Source organism: Aotus nancymaae, unplaced genomic scaffold (assembly GCF_030222135.1).
Source record: "Aotus nancymaae isolate 86718 unplaced genomic scaffold, 86718_ANA_hifiasm-v0.15.2.pri h1tg000004l, whole genome shotgun sequence".
Classification (NCBI taxonomy): Eukaryota; Metazoa; Chordata; class Mammalia; order Primates; family Aotidae; genus Aotus; species Aotus nancymaae.
Window position 1 is genome coordinate 38,189,265 of NW_026988415.1, and position 22,868 is coordinate 38,212,132.

The 22,868-nt window shown below is 37.4% G+C and overlaps 1 protein-coding gene across 5 annotated transcripts in view; it reads left to right on the forward strand.

Annotated features, from left to right (window-relative positions):
- The window catches only part of ACSL4 (acyl-CoA synthetase long chain family member 4), a 90,560-nt gene that overhangs the window by 56,212 nt on the left and 11,480 nt on the right, over positions 1 to 22,868 (forward strand). For all 5 annotated transcript variants that reach the window (XM_012451720.3, XM_021676420.2, XM_012451719.3 and 2 more), the window contains 8 exons: positions 290 to 440; positions 598 to 721; positions 4,577 to 4,648; positions 8,115 to 8,254; positions 14,399 to 14,571; positions 17,157 to 17,231; positions 19,213 to 19,404; positions 20,981 to 21,095. In XM_012451720.3, coding sequence (XP_012307143.1) covers positions 290 to 440; positions 598 to 721; positions 4,577 to 4,648; positions 8,115 to 8,254; positions 14,399 to 14,571; positions 17,157 to 17,231; positions 19,213 to 19,404; positions 20,981 to 21,095 — 1,042 coding nt within the window. The remainder of the gene's footprint in view (positions 1 to 289; positions 441 to 597; positions 722 to 4,576; positions 4,649 to 8,114; positions 8,255 to 14,398; positions 14,572 to 17,156; positions 17,232 to 19,212; positions 19,405 to 20,980; positions 21,096 to 22,868) is intronic.

Below are 22,868 nucleotides of genomic sequence, written 5' to 3' on the forward strand. Positions count from 1 at the left end.
GTGCATGCCACTGCATCTGGCTAACATTTTTAGTTTCTGTAGAGACAGGGTCTTACTGTGTTGGCCAAGCTGGTCTTGAAATCTGGGGCTCAAGTGATCCTCTCACCTCGGCCTCTCAAAGTACTAGGATTACAGGCATGAGCCACCTCACTCAGCTCATTTTGATGATTTAAAGCAAATACTGTCTATTGATAGTTTATCATCATGCAAAATCTGAATTTCCTATTATTGTTTAGTAATTTAACTTTTGAACTGACATAAATGTGGTATTTTTCATTCATTCATTTAGTGAGCATTCCTCCAAGTAGACCAACACCTTCAGACATGGCCATTGTTATGTATACTAGTGGTTCTACAGGCCGACCTAAGGGAGTGATGATGCATCATAGCAATTTGATAGCTGGAATGACGGGCCAATGTGAAAGAATACCTGGACTGGGGTAAGATAATTCTTTAACTTTCTTCTTAGAAATCAGAGTTCATGTTCACCATTCTCTAAACTCAATCTATAATAAAATGATAAAATTTGTTATTGGTATTTATGACTTCAAATGCCTTTTCAAGAATGGTTAAAATATTTCTCTTATTTTGTTTTAGACCAAAGGACACATATATTGGCTACTTGCCTTTGGCTCATGTGCTAGAATTGACAGCAGAGATATCTTGCTTTACCTATGGCTGCAGGATTGGATATTCTTCTCCGCTTACACTCTCTGACCAGGTGACAAACTTTTCAGTATATTGGCATGATCATATGATGCTACATAGTTTGGCTGAGAACACATTACTAGGACATGAGATATTTTAATTCAGCTAAAGTGTTTTCCTTGACATCAAAATAGCTTCCATGAACAATAGGTAGCTATAGTAAATTACCCTGTAGATTTGTTAGCATTGCTTTAGCTATATATTTTTAAATTATTTCTTTTTCTTTTCTTTTCTTTCTTTCTTTCTTTTTTTTTTGAGATGGAATCTTGCTCTGTTGCCCAGGCTGAAGTGCAATGGTGTGATCTTGGCTCACTGCAACCTCTGTCTCCCGGGTTCAAGTGATTCTCCTACCTCAGACTCCCGAGTAGCTGGGATTACAGGAACTCGCCCCTATGCTCAGCTATTTTTTGTATTTTTAGTAGAGATGGGGTTTCACCATGTTGTCCAGGTTAGTCTCAAACTCCTGACCTCAGGTGATCGGCCTGCCTCAGCATCCCAAAGTGCTGGGATTACAGGCATGAGCCACTGCACCCAGCCTTAAAATTATTTCAAAATGAAAAATTACTTTTATCTTTCTCTACTAGATTTTTACTTTTGAGAGCTAAGATAGAGAATATAAATACAATGAGCCTTTTTGACACACTAACCATGAGCATTGGTGGGTTTTTTTGGAAGGAGATATGATAGGGTTTTGGCTGTTTTCCCGAGATTTTTCTAGAGCAGTGCTGTCTGATACAGTAGTCACTAGGCAGGTACTTAAATAAAAATTAAGTAAAATTAAATTGAAAAAAAATTTTTTTATTTGCTTTGGCCATATTTCAAGCTCTCAGTAGCTACATGTGACTAACAGCTACCATATTAGTCAGCAAAGATAAAGAATATTTTCATCATCACAGAAAGTTCTGTTGGTCAGCACTGAGGCAACTCCAAAGGTAGTCTCAGCTTACCGTACTAAGTCAGGATTCTTCCTTCTCCCTGTGGTTCATAGCAGAAAGCTCAACAATGGGTAGGGTTAACTCACGTGTGTTATGCCCATTTGAAATTACACACCTAATACCTATTGGTGACAGTTCTGGTTTTGTTTGTTTGTTTGTTTGTTTGTTTGTTTGTTTTTAAATTTCTTCTTTGGAATAATTGCTATAGAAAAGCTTCAAACAGGCATGGGGGGAAAAAGAGCTATTAAAGAAGCTGTGGGGTTCCAGATGCTGAAAGATAAAGCGAGTATAGATAGAAATGACTTGTCAATATGTGGCTCTGCTCCTCCAACACTGGGGGCCCCGCTGTTATTTTTCAGACCCCCCAACCCCAGGCAATGCTGCCTTTTGTTTGAGAGTCTCCATGGAGCATGCAGTTGGTAAGATGTGTCCTTGGTGCTCACAGTTAGAAATTGTAATACTTTATTTGTAGAAATACCATTTTAGGGAGAGGTTAGGTAGGTTGTATAGTATTGAGACAAAAAGTTAAATAGTTTTTTTTTTTTTGGACTTGAGATTCCAATCACCTTTTTTTTTTTTGATGTATGACTTGAAGTGCACAAATATTAAGTGTACTGCTTGATTAGATTTAATAAGCATATACACATATAGACCTCTGTGATCATCACCATCTAGATTAGGAAAGCAAAGAACATTTTCAGCACTCTTGAATGTCCCTTGTGTCCCCTCCTAGTCATTGCCACATTGGATTCTTTTTGAAAGAAGAATCCAGCCGAGCACAGTGGCTTACACCTGTAATCCCAGCACTTTGGGAGGCCAAGGTGGGTGGATCACAAGGTCAGGAGTTCGAGACCAGCCTGGCCAACATAGTGAAACCCCGTCTTTACTAAAAATACAAAAAAAATTAGCCAGGCATGGTAGCGGGCACCTGTAGTCCCAGCTACTACTGAGGCAGGAGAATTATTTGAACCAGGAAAGTGGAGGTTTTAGTGAGCCAAGATCGCGCCACTACACTCCAGCCTGGGTGACAGAGTGAGACTCTGTCTCAAAAAAAAAAAAAAGAAAAAGAAAAAAAGAAAAGAAAGAAGAATCCAGTCTCCTTTAACGTGGCTTTTTCTGCAAGAAAAAGTCTGTTCCGAACAACTTCTAACTTTGTACTTTAAGAAACACAATCTCTTTGTATGACAGGGTGCTGCTGTATTTGACTATACCACTCAGCTATAAGTTCACACTTAAGATCTGCTAGAATAGTAATGAGGTGAATAAATACACTATCCAACTGATAAACAGAACTTGATCCAGTAAAATCAAAGTAGACCTATCAATAAGACTGAAGCTTAAACTCTAAAAAAATTAGTAAAATCTGTGATGAATATGTTTTATTGTCATGCGTTTTTCTTGTGATCAGAGACATTATCAAAATGTAAAATACATTTCAGTAAACTTTGAGTATATATATTTTTTCCTTTTGTGAACTTCAGAAGCTGTGACTAGCCACTCTTTTCTTTTTCACTGCCTTTCTGAGAACAATAGCCTCAGTGTGGAAAGGAGGGACAGTTGGAGTCTGTTGCTGGTCTGACTTAATTCTTGCTGTCTCTTAGGCCAAGCTAGTACATTAGAAGCCTGTTGAATAAAATTCACACCTACTTTTAAAATGAACTTTACTGTAAAGACTCTCAATCTTACTAGGAATCTAAAACCCAGGAATTTCCTTCACATAGGAAATCAGAAGAACGCAGGAGACTAGAAACACCTCATTTGAAGCCAACTGATGATAGCAATATTGTCATAACCAGGATTACTATGATCGCAAGAAGACAGAAAACTGAAAAAATTACTAAAAGTAAAAAAAACAAAAAACAAATAAGGGCTTCTTATGGCTTCTGCTATCCTGGAATTGCTCTCTGTAGCAAAAACTAGTCAATAGCATGCAGAGGGTAACTCTGACCTGAAGAACATGAGAGCCCATTTCGTCTCTACAGAGCAGCCCTCCTGTGTATGGTGTACATGGTTTGTGTGTAGGTTTCCACTTGCAAATTTGCATATACTTGCACATACATAAAATGAGTTATTTTATTTCCTTTATCCAGATTAAATAAACGTAGGAGAAAGGCAACTTAATTCTACCAGGAGAACTCTCCTCTCCATGGCCGAGCTGGTAGTTCTTATGGATCACTCTGCTTAACAGCTGGTTTTCTTCTTCCCTGTATTAGCAATGGTTAGCATATTATAAACACCTAAACTTGCAAGCTAATGAACTGTGTTACAGCAGATTTTTATTTTTATCTTGCTTTTTTGGTGGGTTACTTTATCAACTTTTCTACCAATTGTTCTAACATTTGAAATCCCAAATATTATTTATGTGTATAAGAAAGATAAAAAGGGAATATGTGCACGTTTATGTATATATATGCGTAGCCCTACTTTGTCCCTGGCAGTGTCCTCTGTATCTTACCAACCAGAATATTACCAAATTAGTGTTTCACTATGTTAATTGATGTTCATAGTGGTGTCTTTAAGATGTGGCTTTGCCTATTGGTTGATCAAAGAAAGTTAAAATCACCTTCAATTTTGTTTTAGTGTTATGTCTGTCTTAATCAAGTTTTTTTTGTAAATGTAGTAGTAGTCTGTGCTATATTTGAAAATATGTTGTTAATAAGAATGTTTGATTCATCAAAATATTCCATTCTCTTGTTATCCTGCATCAAGATTTCTCCTCTAAGGAAGATGAAATGTGCTAGAAGAAGTTATCTGTAGCACTAAAGTACTTACACTTGAAATTTGTAAGTTGTGATAGTTGTTAACAGATAATCACAGAGCAATAAAAGCTCCAAGTCCATGTTTAGCTTCTGTATTTGTTATTAATATTTGAATTACAACATGATTTGTTAACGTTGGTTTTCCTGATCATATTTACTTTTTCTTCAATATAGTCCAGCAAAATTAAAAAAGGAAGCAAAGGAGACTGTACTGTACTGAAGCCCACACTTATGGCTGCTGTTCCGGTGAGTACAGAATGTGAATATGAATATGAGGATCGTTTATATAATTTATTGCTTGTACTTGGACCTTTTAAAAAGTAATATATTTAGATATGTCTCTACATTTTAAAATAATTTTACCTTGTTGAAATCACAGCAAATGTGTTCATTAAAATCTTAGGTACCATACTGGGGAAGACAAAATGGTAAGCTTTTGAAATGCCTGTTTGAGTTTGCCAATACATGAAAATTAGGTGATGAAAATGACCTAGTTCAGATTACCTACTGTGAGAATGGGTCAGACTGTTTTAAGGTAGAATATACTCTAAAGGTCATCTTGTTTAATGTCTTAATTTAAAACAAATGAGGAAACTTTAGGCCATCCTAAGGAGCTGAGGAATCGTATACAAGGTGGAGGATCTAAACCCTCCCAACCCTCTTATGGTGATTAAGTAAACTGAAAATTGGAGAGTGCTTCCAAAGGAAAAAAGTGTAATTCTATATATTCAGAATCCTTATGTGAAATACTGCCTTTAAAAAAAAACAAGATGTTGGGCCGGGCGCGGTGGCTCACGCCTGTAATCTCAGCACTTTGGGAGGCCGAGGCGGGTGGATCACGAGGTCAAGAGATCGAGACCATCCTGGTCAACATGGTGAAACCCCGTCTCTACTAAAAATACAAAAAATTAGCTGGGCATGGTGGCGCGTGCCTGTAATCCCAGCTACTCAGGAGGCTGAGGCAGGAGAATTGCCTGAACCCAGGAGGCGGAGGTTGTGGTGAGCCCAGATGGCGCCATTGCATTCCAGCCTGGGTAACGAGCAAAACTCCGTCTCAAACAAACAAACAAACAAACAAAAAAAAAACAAGGTGTTACATTTTATAGCCTTGTAATAATGAATTTTGGAACATTTAACACCGTGTTTCAGATTTGTGTAATCAAATATGTTCTAGCTTTTTTTATGCTTCAGAAACCCCAGAAAGACTGTGTATCGCTACTGCTTATATTATGATCAAACTTGAAATCCTATCCCAATATCTTTCACAGAATTACTTTTGTATATGGAAAGTCTAAGATTAGATAAGAAAGTGTTCAGTCCAAGTTTTCCTGAGAATTACAGATGGAAGATACTTAATCGTTTTTTTAGCTTCTAATTGCAAAATTACCAAATAACAAAGAACTAGAATAGGTCAGAGAAACCTTTGCCTTTTTATTTAGAGGTGCTGTATAATTCGTAAAGTTTTCAAACAGAAAGAAGAGGCTTCTGACTAAAACCATAATAAAAAGTTGTTAATAATAGCTAGTGCAGTGCTTCCTATGTCCTAAGCACTGTGTAAAATGCCTTTCTCACTTCATTCTTTCTAAGACTGCAAGGTGGGCCCTGTTATCCCTATCTTATAAAGAAGGAAGGTTGACCCAAAGCCACACAGCTCGTAGGTGATGGAATTGAAGTTTGAACTCCACCAATCTGATACTGATGGAGTATCAGTCCACCAGTGTTCTTAACCACTATGGCTGTCTAATTAGGTCTGTTTTATGTTCTTGTTATTATTTCATTTTGGAAAACAATACATTGGCTTTATTATCTAGTGTAAGGAATTCCCTAGTAAACCTTATCGGATAACATAGGAAGGGGTAAGGGCTGAAGTGTCAAAGAAGTCATCTTAAATTTTAGGCCTAAAGGATAAGCACAGTTAGCAGATAGGCTGCTTATACTCTAATTGCCCATTGTCCATTCTTCCTTGCTTTACTTTGTGTCTTGAGGGGCGACGTTCTGTGCATGAATTACCAGTGCTTCCTTGTCTTACAACTTCTAGTTGGGTTCAGCCAATTGGAGGCCCTCATGAGAGATCAGCAGGCAGAAAGATAGAGAGTCTGCACACTTATTACCTTTGTTCCTTTGCTGCTGGGCTGCAAATTTTAGCAGTTGTCAGGAGCCTCAGTTGGATAGTCTCCTTCCCATTGGTTGTAACCAGGTCTTTGCCATGGCTACAGTCCTCATCCAGGTTCCAGTGACACTTCTTTTCTTACTTCTTGAGGCCTTGAGATAGTTAATTGACTCCTATGTTGCAAGTCCATTGACACCTCATCAAGCATTATTGAGTTTCCTTTTTAGCTCCTCCTATTCCTCCAGAAATAGGCCATTTAAAAAAAAAAAAAACACTTTTTATTGAGAATTATTTTTGATCGAGTGTTTTTTGAGTTTGTTTCTTTCCTAGGTTAGAATGAAAGATTTATTGAGTACTATAACGTTCACAATGAGAATTCAGAATAAGTCACTACTTATCAACAGTGGCTCCATTGAACATCATGTAATGTTAGATTGAGATAAAGGGAGACTTAATGTGCCAACAATAAACCCTGCCAATGTATTACAACTGTATTATGTTCCTTACTGATCAAGGCCTTGCCCATGTCTCTGATTAGTATCTAGTGCTGGAAGTGGCAGTAGGCATGGTTCTTATACATCTGTCTCATTCCCAAGCACTTCCCCCCTCCCCCCTCCTCCCCCCTCCTTTTTAAGATCTCATGTGCTTTTTAAGAAGGGTGGTTATAGGCTGTTCAAGTCCTGCTAGGGAATGATTGGGGTTTATGTCACAGATCTAGAGAAGTATTTCAATTATATAATAGTGATTCCTTTTGTGGAAATGGAGAAAACAATAGTACCATGCTTGAGTGCTATGGTAACCATTTTAAGGAATAGTTCTGCTGTCTTCATTTGTGAGTGGCAGTATTCTAATATTGAAAGAACTGCCCATTAAGTTATTCATTATAGCATACCTTAATTTGTACTGGTAATTGAAGTACTTAGAAAGACATATTTATAAATGGGTGTGCTTTATGTAATAATTCTTGTTAATTTGTGCTAAATAATTTCAAGAAAACATCATTTAGTGGTAGTCTGGGCTGTTTGGTTTTTTTGATTTGTATTAACCTGGGAGTCAGTATATCTTAAACCTGGTCCTACCTCCAATTTTCCAAGTTTGTGTGAGCAAGAATACTATTCTTTGTGTCTATTAAAATGGAATAGAAATGCTTAAATTATAGATACTTAGGATTTTAAGAAACTGTAGTGCTTTCTGCCATGTTGTAAGAAGGTCACAAAGTTGTAGTAAAAAAGAGAAAAGCATCATGAATAGATTCAACATAGTTAGGTATATTTTGGTACTGTTTGAGAATAAGTGAATATATTGTAAAGAAGAGATTAAAAAATATTTTTCTGTGACAGCTGAGTGAATTCTTTAAACTCCAGCTAACATTTCTTAAAAATTTAGATTAATGTAATACATAGAACCGAAGAAATCCCCCATACCTGTCCTTAGTCTTTTTGAAGTAGTGAACAAGTAATCAATGAAATTAAGTATATAATTAAAGAAACAAATATGTCCCTTATGCTAAACACTTTTACCTAAGATGTTGCAAGCAAGGTATCTTGAACTAAGACTATGTCCATTCTTTTCAGATTATTGAATATTTTGTTTAACTTTCAGGAAATCATGGATAGAATTTATAAGAATGTTATGAGCAAAGTCCAAGAGATGAATTATATTCAGAAAACTCTGTTCAAGATAGGGTATGATTACAAATTGGAACAGATCAAAAAAGGATATGATGCACCTCTTTGCAATCTGTAAGTACATTTCATAAGCTCTGTGGTTTGAGCTTTTAAATTTTTTTATGCTTTTAAATCCAGAAGATGAATAAATAAATGGCAAGTTAATTCATTTGAATATCACCACCATGATCATAAGATTGAATTTCTCTTTTACTCTAAGTCTTATTGTTTATATAGCAAGCAGAGGACTCTGATCCTGGCCATTTAACAAATTTTAGTAATTGAGTACATATTTAAGATTTAATTATAAAATTTAGTCTTATGAAGAAAAACTAAAATTAAGACTTTTGAATCAAATACTTGAGTATAAAAAATGTCATTTCTAACTAAAAAAACTGATCTTCATTGCATACAGGTTTCTGATTTATTTTATTCAGGAAATAGTGTAGTAAGTATATGAATATAATCATTATTTTAAATGTGATGCTAAGGAGTGGGGATGGGGAAGCATTTTTTTTTTGGAAGGGAGATAAGACAGGTAACTAAATGTTCCAAAGATAATTTAAAAATTTTCCTCTGATGTCATTATTTTCTTTCATTTACTGTGTATCAGCATAGTTTCCCCATACTGCACATTATTTGTCTTCATTTTTAAAGAGGTTTTTCTGGCATTTTATTGTTATTGTACTTTAAGTTCTGTGGTACATGTGCAGATCTTGCTGGATTGTTGCGTAGGTACACACATGCCACGTGGTTTGCTGTCTCCTTCACCCTGTCACCTATGCCAGGCATTTCTCCCAGTGTTATCCTTCCCCAACCTCCCCACCCACCACTGTCCTTCCCCTAGCCCCTCAACCCCCAAGAGACCCCAGTGTGTGGTGTTCCCTTCCCTGTACCCATGTGTTCTCATTGTTCAACACCTGCCTATGAGTGAGAACATGCAGTGTTTGGTTTTCTGTTCTTGTGTCAGTTTGCTGAGAATGATGGTTTCCAGATTCATCCATGTCCCTACAAAGGACACAAACTCATAGTTTTTTATGGCTGCATAGTATTCCATGGTGTATATGTGTCATATTTTCTTTGTCCAGTCTATCATTGATGGGTATTTGGGTTGGTTCCAAGTCTTTGCTGTTGTAAACACTGCTACAGTGAACATATGTGTGCATGTGTCTTTATAATAGAACGATTTATAATCCTATGGGTATATACCCAGTAATGGGATTGCTGGGTCAAATGGAATTTCTATTTCTAGGTCCTTGAGGAATCGCCACACTGTCTCCCACAATGGTTGAACTAATTTACACTCCCACCAACAGTGTAAAAGTGTTCCTATTTCTCCACATCCTCTCCAGTGTCTGTTGTCTCCAGATTTTTTAATGATCGTCATTCTAACTGGCTTGAGATGGTATCACAATGTGGTTCTGATTTGCATTTCTCTAATGACCAGTGATGATGAGCATTTTTTCATATGTTTATTGGCCTCATAAATGTCTTCTTTTGAAAAGTGTCTGTTCATATCCTTCACCCACTTTTGAATGTTTGTTTTTTTCTTGTAAATCTGTTTTAGTTCTTTGTAGATTCTGGATATTAGCCCTTTGTCAGATGAGTAGATTGCAAAAAATTTTTTCCTATTCTACTGGTTGCTAGTTCACTCTAATGATTGTTTATTTAGCTGTGCAGAAACTGTTAAGCTTAATTAGATTCCATTTGTCTGTTTTGGCTTTTGTTACCATTGCTTTTGGTGTTTTAGTCATGAAGTCCTTGCCTGTGCCTATGTCCTAAATGGTATTACCTAGGTTTTCTTCTAGGATTTTTATGGTGTTAAGTCTTATGTTTAAATCTTCAATCCATCTGGAGTTAATTTTAGTGTAAGGTGTAAGGAAGGGGTCCAGTTTCTGCTTTCTGCACATGGCTAGCCAGTTTTCCCAACACCATTGATTAAACAGGGAATTATTTCCCCATTGCTTGTTTTTGTCAGGTTTGTCAAAGATCAGATGGTTGTAGATGTGTGGCGTTGCTTCTGAGGCCTCTGTTCTGTTCCACTGGTCTATATCTCTGTTTTGGTCCCAGTACCATGCTGCTTCGATTACTGTAGTCTTGTAGTATAGTTTGAAGTCAGGTAGTGTGATGCCTCCAGTTTGTTCTTTTTGCTTAGGATTGTCTTGGCTATGTGGGCTCTCTTTTGGTTCCATATGAAGTTTAAAGTGGTATAGATTTGCATATGTTGAACCAGCCTTGCATCCCCAGGATGAAGCCTACTTGATCGTAATGGATAAACTTTTTGATGTGCTGTTGCATTTGGTTTGCTAGTATTTTATTGAATATTTTTGCATCAATGTTCATCATGGATATTGGCCTGAAGTTTTCTTTTTTAGTTGTGTCTCTGCCAGGTTTTGTATCAGGATGATGTTGGTCTCATAAAATGAGCTAGGGAGGATTCCCTCTTTTTGTATTGTTTGGAATAGTTTCAGAAGGAATGATACCAGCTCTTCTTTGTACGTCTGGTAGAATTCGGCTGTGAACCTATCTGGACTTGGACTTTTTTTGGTTGGTAGGCTATTAATTGCTGCCTCAACTTTGGACCTTGTTATTGGTTTATTCAGGGTTTCAGCTTCTTGCTGGTTTAGTCTTGGGAGGGTGCAAGTGTCCAGGAATTTATCCATTTCTTCCAGATTTATTGGCTTATGTGCAGAGAGTTGTTTGTAGTAATCTCTGATGGTAGTTTTTATTTCTGTGAAATTGGTGGTCATATCCTCTTTATCATTTTTTATTGCATCTATTCGATTCTTCTGTCTTTTCTTTTTTATTAGTCTGGCTATTGATCTATTTTGTTGGTCTTTTAAAAAAACAACTCCTGGATTTATTGATTTCTTGAAGGTTTTTTTGTGTCTCTATCTACTTCAGTTCTGCTCTGATCTTAGTTATTTCATCTCTTCTGCTAGCTTTTGAGTCTTTTTGATCTTGCTCCTCTAGCTCTTTCAATTATGACAATAGGGTGTCGATTTTAGATCTTTCCTCACTTCTCATGTGGGCATTTATTGAGATAAATTTTCCTCTAGACACTGCTTTAAATGTGTCCCAGAGATTCTGGTACGTTGTGTCTTCATTCTCATTGGTTTCGAAGAACATCTTTATTTCTGCCTTCATTTCATTGTTTATACGGTCGTCATTCAGGAGCCAGTTGTTCAGTTTCCATGTAGTTGTGCAGTTTTGAGAGAGTTTCTTAATCCTGATTTCTAATTTGATTGCACTGTGGTCTGAGAGACTGTTTGTTAGGATTTCCGTTCTTTTGCATTTGCTGAGGAGTGATTTACTTCCAATTATGTGGTCAATTTTAGAGTAAGTGTGATGTGGTGCTGAGAAGAATGTATATTCTGTGGATTTAGGGTGAAGATTTCTGTAGATGTCCTGGATAGCCATGTTGATTTTCTGTCTTGTCGATCTGTCTAATATTGACAGTGGAGTGTTAAAGTCTCCCACTATTATTGTGCGGGAATCTAAGTCTCTTTGTAGGTCATTAAGAACTTGCTTTATGTATCTGGGTGCTCCTGTATTGGGTGCATATATATTTAGGATCGTTAGCTCTTCCTGTTGCATTGATCCTTTTACCATTATGTCATGCCCTTCTTTGTCTCTTTTGATCTATGTTGATTTAAAGTCCATTTTATCCGAGACTAGGATTGCAACCCCTGCCTTTTTTTTACTCTCCATTTGCTTGGTGAATCTTCGTCCATCCCTTTATTTTGAGTCATGTGTGTCTCTGCACATGAGATGCGTCTCCTGAATACTGCACACTGGTGGGTCTTGACTTTTTATCCAATTTGCCAGTCTGTGTCTTTTGATTGGGGCATGTGGGCCGTTTACATTTAACGTTAATATTGTTATGTGTGAATTTGATCCTGCCGTTTTGTTACTGGCTGGTTGTTTTGCCCGTTAGTTGATGCAGTTTCTTCATTGCATCGTTGGTCTTTACCGTTTGGTACATTTTTGCAGTGGCTGGTATTGGTTGTTCCTTTCCATGTTTAGTGCTTCCTTCAGGAGCTTTTGTAAGGCAGGTCTGGTGGTGACGAAATCTCTTAGCATTTGCTTGTCTGTAAAGGATTTTATTTTTCCTTCACTTATGAAGCTTAGTTTGGCTGGATATGAAATTCTGTGTTGAAAGTTCTTTTCTTTAAAGATGTTGAATATTGGCCCCTACTCTCTTCTAGCTTGCAGGGTTTCTGCCAAGAGATCTGCCGTGAGTCTGATGGGCTTCCCTTTGTGGGTGACCTGAATTTTCTCTCTGGCTGCCCTTAGCATTTTTTCCTTCATTTCAACACTGGTGAATCTGACAATTATGTGCCTTGGGTTGCTTTTCTTGAGGAATATCTTTGTAGTGTTCTCTGTATTTCCTGGATTTGAATGCTGGCCTGCCGTGCTAGGTTGGGGAAGTTCTCCTGGATAATATCATGTAGAGTGTATTCCAGCCTGGATTCATTCTCCCCATCACATTCAGGTACACCAATCAAGCATAAATTAGGTCTTTTCACATAATCTCATATTTCTTGGAGGCTTTGTTCATTTCTTTTCACTATTTTTTTTTCTCTAATCTTGCCTTCTTGTTTTATTTCATTGAGTTGATCTTCAATCTCTGATATCATTTCTTCTGCTTGGTCGATTTGGCTATTGAAATTTACGTATGCTTTGCAAAGTTCTCGTGCTGTGTTTTTCAGCTCCATCAAGTTGTTTATGTTCTTCTCTAAGCTGGTTGTTCTAGTTAGCATTTCGTGTAACCTTTTTTCAAGGTTTTTAGTTTCTTTGCATTGGGTTAGAACATGTTCCTTTAGCTCAGAGAAGTTTGTTATTACCCACCTTCTGAAGCCTGCTTCTGTCAATTTGTCAAACTCATTCTCCATCCTGCTTTGTTCCCTTGCTGGTGAGGAGTTGTGATCCCTTGGAGGAGGAGAGGCGTTCTGGTCTTTGATAGTTTCATCCTGTTTGCGCTGGTTTCTTTCCATCTTCGTGGATTTATCTGCCTTTGATCTTTGAAGTTGGTGATTTCGAACGGCGTCTCTGAGTGGACGTCTCTCTGTTAATGTTGAAGCTATTTCTTTTTGTTTTTTAGTTTTCCTTCTAACAGTCAGGCCCCTGTGCTGTAGAACTGCTGGAGGTCCACTCCAGACCTTGTTTGCCTGGGAATCACCTGCAGGCACTGCAGAGCAGTTAGGATTGCTGCCTGATCTTTCCTCTGGTAGCTTCGTCCCAGAAGAGTACCCGGCAGGTGTCAGCCAGAGCTCTCCTGTATGAGGCATTTTTTTTTGGTTATTCAGGGGTTAGGGGGCCGCTTGAGGAGGCAGTCTGTCCCTTGTCTGCCTGCAGAAGTGCTGCTGGGCTGCCTGGGACTCAGCCTGGCTGCTGTATAGGCTTCCTCTGGCTTTTGTTTACACAGGTGAGATTAGACCTGCCTTCACAATGGCGGATGCCCTAACCGCCACTGAGTTTGATCATCCTGTGTCGAGCTTGAACTGATGTGCTGGCTGTGAAACTCTGAAGCGAGAGGGCTTCAGTTTGCTAGTCTTTATGGGGGTGGGACCTGCTAAGCAATATCACCTGTCTCCCAGTTTTCAGCTCTCCCTCTTTCTGGAGGGCGGGTAGATCTGCCCTGTAGGTGCTTTCGGTGCTAGTCAAAAGTTCCGCCCAGATCTGTGCCGGAGCTGTCACTCAGATCTGTGTTGGTATCTTGCGGTGCTTTTCAGCCTGGTGTCATTTTCCCGGACTGTGGGTTGCAAAGGCCATGGGAGAAGCACAGTATCTGAACTGGAGTGCCAAGGGGGTAAAGTCCCTGATCCTCCATCCAGTTGCACTTCCTGGGTGGGGCAGCACCCCTCCCTGCCTCGGCTTGCCCTCCTTGGGCTAACACCCACTGTCCAACAAGTCCCACTGAAATGAACCTGGTACCTCGGTTGGAAATGCAGAGATTACTCGCCTCCTGTATCTCTCTCACTGGGAACTGCGCTCTGGAGCTGTTCCTATTTGGCCATCTTGGTGAAAGTCCTATCTTTTCTGGCATTTTTTTCAAGGTGTTACTAGTTGTTGCCTTGTTAACCTCTCATTCTCATCATGATTCTGACATTGAGATGTTCAACCAGTTGTGGAATCTTTCTCAGAGCTTATAAATTAGTGTGTTGCCAGGAATAATGTATGCATATATTAAAATCATTTATCCTCCCATTTATCAAGGTTACTGTTTAAAAAGGTGAAGGCTCTGCTGGGAGGTAATGTCCGCATGATGCTCTCTGGAGGGGCCCCGCTATCTCCTCAGACACACCGATTCATGAATGTCTGCTTCTGCTGCCCAATTGGCCAGGGTTATGGACTGACAGAATCATGTGGTGCTGGGACTGTTACTGAAGGTAAGCATTATTAATGTGGTAAATATTCTATATCAAGTGCTACTAATAAAATGCATTTGCATTACCTTTGGAAACCATGGTAACTTTAAAATACCTCTTAAGTAATACCGGATTCATTGCAAATTGATGTAGTTTTAGTTTTCTGAATTCTTAGTTATAAATATCATATGGACCCTTTAATTTTAAGCCAGATAGATAGATAGATAGATTTTTTTTTTTTTTTGAGACAGAGTTTCGCTCTTGTTGCCCAGGCTGGAGTGCAATGGCATGACCTCAGCTCACTGCAGCCTCTGTCTCCTGGGTTCAAACGATTCTCCTGCCTCAGCCTGCTGAGTAGCTGGGATTACAGGCATGTGCCACCATGCCCAGCTAATTTTTGTATTTTTAGTAGAGATGGGGTTTTGCCATGTTGGCCAGGCTGGTCTCAAACTCCTGACCTCAGGTGATCCGCTCATCTTTGCCTCCCAAAGTGCTGGGATTACAGGTGTGAGCCACTGCGCCCGGCCACCTTATAAATATTTATGCTACACTGTCAGTCCTCAAAATTCTGTCACCCTGGTCCTTTAGTCTTTTTTTTCTAAATGATCGCTTATTTAGAGAACTATACTGATAAAAATGAAGTATCACTTTTATGCTCCTTCTTAAATCTATATTCCTGTCCTGACTTTGCCTTCCCTTTTGTTATTTTCAGCAGCCTAAAGTGAGATTTCTCAACCTTGGCACGGTTCAAATTTTGAATCAGATAATTCTTTGTTTCTGAGGGCTCTTGCTTGCATTTCAGGATATTTAGTTGCCAAAGCAGATGTTTATGTGGTCACCCCAGCTGTGACAATGAAACATATCCCCAAACATTGCCAGATATCCCATGGGGGACAAAATCACTTTAGGTTTAGAACACTGGCGGATAGGAATTGGGTTTTTTTGGATGATCTTATTTTCACTTTAAACTTATTGTGTCCAAAATCAACGACATTATTCTAAACTGTCTCTCTATTGACAAATTTGTTTGTGTCAATGGTATCGCCATCCTTAAAGTCATTCAGAGTATTAGCTTTGAAGTCATCTAATTGTTTATTTTAAAATATCTTTAAATGTCGTCAGATCATTCCTTGATTAGGTTGCTCCTTTTCCTCCATACCACCTTTGTCATTCATCCAGTGTTTTATTGCTCCATTCAGCTTTTTTTTTTTTGAGACTGAGACACATTCTGTCACCAGGCTGGAGTGCAGTGGCATGATCATGCCTCCCGGGTTCAAGCAGTTCTCCTGCTTCAGACTCCCGAGTAGCTGGGAGCACGGGTGTGCACCAACATGCCCAGCTAATTTTTGTACATTTAGCAGAGATGGGTTTCACCATGTTGGCCAGGATGGTCTCAATCTCTTGACCTCATGATCTGCCTGCTTCGACCTCCCAAAGTGCTGAGATTACAGGTGTGAGTTAACATGCCATGCCTTTTTTTTTTTTTTTAAGACAGAGTCTCTCTCTGTTGCCCAGGCTGGAGTGCACTGGCACAATCTCAGATCACTGCAACCTCCACCTCCTGGGTTCAAGCAATTCTCCTGCCTCAGCCTCCCAAGTAGCTGGGGGTACAGGCACATGCCACCATGCCCGGCTAATTTTTGTATTTTTAGTAGAGGCAGGGTTTCACCATGTTGGCCAGGATAGTCTTGATCTCCTGACCTCGTGATCTGCCCACCTCAGCCTTCCAAAGTGCTGGGATCACAGGTATGAGCCACCGCGCTTGGCCCACAGCTGTCTTTTAATGCCCACTCTTCAATAATGTCTTTCCCAACTACTTCATTTTGCATTCATTGTTTGAGTCTCTAAGCTACTATTATGCTCACCTTCAGTGTCATGCATTTAGTATTTAAATGTTCTCTAAATTGTTTCACATGCATTTCTTCCCAGGTCATTTGTAAGGTCATTGAGTGCAGGGTCTCCTTATCTCTCATGTGTTTTCTTCACAATAGTTAATGTAATGCTACTTAAATAATAGACTGTCCATAAATATTTTATTATTGCTAGCAATAATCACATGTTGTAAAAGAATAAAATATCATCATCATGATGATGTTTGATACCATCAGCTAACATCTTTTGAATGCTTAGCTTGTGCCAAGAAGTGTTAAACATTGTCCACATATCATCTCTTTTAATCTTCACAGCATATCCCTATATGAAGTAGCTTCTGTTACTATCTCCATTTCATAGAGGTGGAAATGGAGGATTAGAGAGGTTAAGTTACTTGTCCATGTTACACAGCCAAAAAGGGGTAGAGCAGGAATTCCAATCAAAACCTATCTTATGACAATCTTAGGTAGATAATGTTGGAGCCATCTCTCCTCCTTTAACACAGATTTTTGTACTTAATTACGTAAAATATAACCATGAAAAGCAAAAATGATGTAACAGCAATGGAAATCATTGCACTATTGAAATGGAGTTGAAATACTGAAAAATGATCAAACTTTGCACTCCTTCTTTTGTCATCTTTCTGACTCTGGCTCTAACTCTAATATTCCCAGTACATTGGTACAAATTTGGAATGTGGTATGCTAATATCTCTGTTACTTTTTCCCTTACAGTAACTGACTATACTACTGGCAGAGTTGGAGCCCCTCTTATTTGCTGTGAGATTAAGTTAAAAGACTGGCAGGAAGGTAAGAATTTTATGGAAAGCTCTAGTGATTCAGGATATGCTGAAAACTACTATCAGCTTTTTGACTTTCATTTCTTTAAAGTCTGGGGACACAAATAATTCTCTGCTGTTTTGCTGTTGCCTGTCCCAGTGCATTCTTTTTCCTCAGTGATATCTTTAGGTTCCCACGAGGAAAACAAAATCTATAGAATCTAAGATTAATGATTCTGAACTTGCCAATACTTCAAGGTAAACAGAAAAAAATTCCTACTGGGGCTTTCTCTGGGATTGGAGAAGGTGAGGATCCTTGAAACTTGACTTTACTAAAGAGAATGATTGGGCTAAGAAAGAAACCCCAGATTTTTAGGAGATAGAGTGATGGGTTGCACACATACACACACCAACTTCTTGGATCTTGACCTGAGCAAAGATTTTCATAGTTCAGACTCAACTGTTCAGCTGTTTGTATAGCTGAATTTTTATATGTACCTGCAGAGACAAGCCACTTAGAAGAAACCTACGGACATTGATGATCATCTTTTCTATAAATTAGCTGAAGGCAAATGTCAGTCGATCTTCTTAATGAAAGATACTAAACATAGACATTAACTACAATAAAGTGGATTGTTAAATAAATAATTAACAGCCTAGCCATGCCAGATAAAGGAAGAATAATTAAAATGCTTAAGATTTTAAAAGAGAATATTTGCCTTAGGATGGAACCATAGACTAAAAAATTAAAGTACGTGTTACCTTGCAGGATGCAACCCTTAGGTCGTCCAAACCCCCCAAAATCAGTATGTTTTTATCTAACATAAACTTTAAGTTTCTAAAGCATTTTTTTATGTGTGCTATTATCAGTGCTCTATGAGCAAATGACTATTTCTTTTTAAAAAACATTTTAAAAAGCCAGTTGCATTCCCAACAGTTTTACACCTTGGGACTTAGTCTTCTCTTCTTCCATGGTAATGGCATTCCAATTTTACCATGAAAGTCTGAAGAAAATGGTATGTGCATATGTGTTTTGGACATCAACATCAGAATTATTTTACTAGATAAGTTTTTATTTGTTAGGCAGTGGAATCAGAGAAATGTTTAAAGGCAAAACTCTCCTTACCAAGTTTTTCTATAATTTTTATTTTCTGATTTCCTGGTACTGGGCCTTAATATCAGTTTTGGGGAGTAGGTCCATTGTTAAACATGTATTTGGAGTTTTCCTTGCTGTGAAGACTCCTTGGCTTTATACTGTAGGAGTAATCTCAGTTTTTTTCATACAATGGGTTTTATCATGTTGAAATTTTTAATAGTTTTAAATTTATCAGAGCATCTAACAGCTGAAAGGAACCCTGATGTTAATCCTTTTATGACACAAAATCTAATCTGTATCTTAGTTTACAAATTTAGATTTTCTTAAAGTAAGCTTTATTCAGTAATAAAGAGGTAATGAATAGTGTTAAAATATATTAGTAGTTATTGTCAATAAGTTTAGTGTTTGAACTTTTAAAGTCATGACTGGCCATAGGCAAAACTAATACAATTTCCTTCCTGTTTCCCATAGTCTCCTTTTCCTTCTCACTTTATGGCACTACCTTTTTAAGGTACTTACTACATGTTTTCTTTGATTAAAACCTCCTTAGAAAAAAATTTGAAATGCAAAGATATCAATGTGTTAGTAATTTACTTGTAACAGCCTCAAGTGTTACTCTTCCTGGGGTGAAGAGCTCTATGAACACCTAGCTGATGGTGTTCTGTGAAATGTTAGGATATGGGAAGGTTTGAGATGGGTAATTGTTGGTGGTAATTATCATTAAATCTTTCCTGGTGTTTTTAAAATCACAGTCACCCACTATCCTGATGTAAATCTTAGGAAATATAACCTAATGTTCTCTCATAAAGTGATATAAAATTTGATCAGCAGAAAAATACTAACATACAAGCTTTAAGAATTAATGAAAGTAGATTTTGTTGTAGAACAATAATGAATTTACTTTTATGATTTCCAGGCGGTTATACAATTAATGACAAGCCAAACCCCAGAGGCGAAATCGTAATTGGTGGACAGAACATCTCCATGGGATATTTTAAAAATGAAGAGAAAACAGCAGAGGATTATTCTGTGGATGAAAATGGACAAAGGTGGTTTTGCACTGGTGATATTGGAGAATTCCATCCCGATGGATGTTTACAGATTATAGGTCAGAATGTTTACTTTTTATGGTTTTCTTTAGTTTTTATAACTTCAATATATATGAAAGGTAATATTGATCAGTCATCAGTAAGGTTGATGGTTCCATTCATTCAAATTCTGGACAAGTTATTTAACTTATGTATGAGCTTTTCCATCAGTAAAACAGGGACAATACCAACCTCATAGGGCTGTTGCTAAGATTAAATGAGTTGATGTATGTAAAATATTCTAAACAGAGCCTGAACGTTAGTGTAAGTACTAACAGCAGTAGCAACAGCAGCACTGAGTGTAGCGAGAATGGGCAGGGAGATAGCAGATTAGTAATGAGAAAACAAAAAGAGCTCAGAGGAGGTTTTCTTGGTCAACCACATGTGATTTTTGTATAACTATTTCCATAACATACTCTATGCTAGGCCTTCCTCACTCTACCTTTCCACCCAAGGGGCAGCATGGACATATATATATATATATATATATTTTTTTTTTTTACTGTTGGCTATTTATATGGGTCTAACTAGGCCTGAACTTTATAAAATTAGTATCAATACTTTGGCATTGTCCTTATTGAGCCTACTGAAATGGACCTTTATGTTCAAGAACTGACTCCAAAATGGGCCCTTGTGATATTCACTTTGATGAGGCAAAAATTAAAACAAAACTTGTAGATGAGGACCACTCAGCAGGATCCCAATCAGGTCTTTTTTAAGATATAGAGTTTCCTCACCTATGTCTAGTGACTGATTTCAATCTGTCTCTGGACCTCACGATATTTGACCTGAATATAGTTAGAGATTTCCTGGGAAAATTGGTTCTTCATCTAGAAATTTGATCTGCTGGGGAAATTCCCAGGAACCCATGGTTCAGTTGAGAACTAATAAGCTTTTTTTCCCCTTGTTTCTTAACTGCACTGGAATCAAAGGTTATTTCTGTAGAGTGGGCTCCCAGGCTATGGGTAGGCAAATCAGCACTCACACAAAGGTTCCCAGGCCATGTGATGATTATTCAAGCTGTGCCATCCTGTGCTAGCACTTTCTTAGAGCACTGTCATTTTAACAAGATAATGTCGAATGTGGAAAAGGAGAGTTAACATGTGTTAAATGTGTTCTATATGCCAGACATTGTCGGATATGTCTGTATGAGGCAGGCATCATTATCTTGATAAAACTGAGGATTAAGAGGTTAACTGACATGCCCAGAATCACTTATCTAGCACCAGGCAGTTACCATTGAAATTGAATGTTCCAAAGTCCTAGTTCCTTCTATTAACTTGATTATAATACTTAAGATTATAATAAGATGCCAAAGCTTTGGATATAAAGTGTAACTTTTAGCCAATACTTACTTAACTAGGGATTTTCCTTTTAACTGGTGTGTATGGGCAAGCATTATACAGATGCAGTTTTTGCCACTTTAAAAGTAATGGCAAAAACCACAATTACTTTTGCACCAACCTAATAATAATTTTAGAAGAAATAGTTTTGTACATAACGATTAAGGCCATGATATTCAAAGAAGATAGTCAGAATTGCATATACCTTAGTAAAACAGACTATGGATGACTTAACATTCTTTATGATTTACAGATCGTAAGAAAGATCTAGTGAAGTTACAAGCAGGAGAATATGTATCTCTTGGGAAAGTAGAAGCTGCACTGAAGAATTGTCCACTTATTGACAACATCTGTGCTTTCGCCAAAAGGTTAACTTTCCAAAGTTGTATTTTTTTGTTTCATAAGTCAAAAGATATTTAGAAAAGAATATGATTACATATTATCATAAGGGTAACATCGATTTCTCTTAGAATTTTCTGGGGAATTGTACATTTATGGAAGTTACTGAATTCAATAGCTTGAACATCATTTGAGATAACGCAGACATGTTAACTGTTTATCGGACACGTGCATCTTGCTAAATACTTAACTATGTCACAAGTTATTTCATTTAACATCCATGACAACTGAGACTTAGCATAAGTAATTTTCACAAAAAAGTAAGACAACTACTACATTTGAGATGAGTTCTGAACCCAAGTTTTTCTAAATCAAAAGCCTTAAGAGACTGAGTCAATTTCTTTATATGTTGATATATCTTATTTTTATGAGTTTTATTCTTTTTAAAAATTGTAATTGAGGTAAAAAGCATATAATGTAAGGTTTACCATCTTAACCATTTCTAAGTGTACAGTTCAGTAGTGTTGCATATATTTACATTGGTGTGCAGCCAATCTCCAGACCTTTTTTTTCTTGCAAAATAGAAACTCTATACCCATTATTAAACAACAACTCCCATTCTTCCTCCCCGCTTCCCCTGGAAACCACCATTCTACTTTCTGTTTCTGTGAATTTGACTTCTCTAGAAATCTCACATAAGTAGAATTATATAGTTTTTGTCTTTTTGTGTTTGGCTTAATTCCCTTAGTATAATGTCCACAAGGATTATCCATGTTGTAGCATATGTCAGAATTTCCTTCATTTTAAAGGCTTAACAATATTCCATTGTATCCATAGAATGTATGTTGTTTGTATATTCATTATCAGTGGACACTTTGGTTGCTTTCCCTTCTTGGCTATTGTGAATAATGCTCCTAGGAAAATGGGTATGCAAATATCTCTTTGAGATTCTGCTTTCAATTATTTGGATAAATGTCCAGGAATTGCTGGATCATATGACAGTTCTATTTTTAATTTTTTAAGGAACTGCAATACTGTTTTCCATAGGAACAGCACCATTTTTACATTCCTATAACAGTACACAAGCATTCTATTTCCTCCACTTCTTTGCTAGCACTTGTTTGTTTTTTATAATACTCATCCTCATGGATGTGAGGGGATATTTTATTTTGGTTTTGATTTGCATTTCCCTAATGATTAGTGCCACTGAGCACCTTTCCCTATGATTGTTGGCCATTCATGTATTATCTCTGGAGATATGTCTATTCAAGTTCTTTGTTCATTTTTTTAATTAAGCTATTTGGTTTTTTGTTGAGTTGTGGAAATTATATATTCCGTTTATTAACCCCTTATCAGATAGATGATTTGCAAATATTTTTTCTGTTCCATAGATAGCCTTTTTACTCTGCCAGTTGAGTCTTTTGATACACAGAAGTTTTTAATTTTAACGTAGTCGCAGTTATCTGTTTTTGCTTTTCTTGCCCTTGCTTTTGGTGTCACATCCAAGAAATATACCAAATCTATTCTCATAAAGTGTTTCTTCTGTTTTTTTTTTTTTTTTTTCTAGCAGTTTTATAAGATTGGTACAAAAGTAGTTGCGGTTTTTGCCATTAATGTATAAATCCACAATTACTTTTGCACCGAACTGATAGCTCTTAAATGTTTAGCTTTTTTATCCATTTTGAGTTAATTTTTGTATATATTGTAAGGTAAAGGTCCACCTTCATTCGCTGCAGGTGGATATCCAGTTTTCCTAGCACCGTTTGTTGATGAGACTGTCCTTTCCTCATTGACTGGTCTTA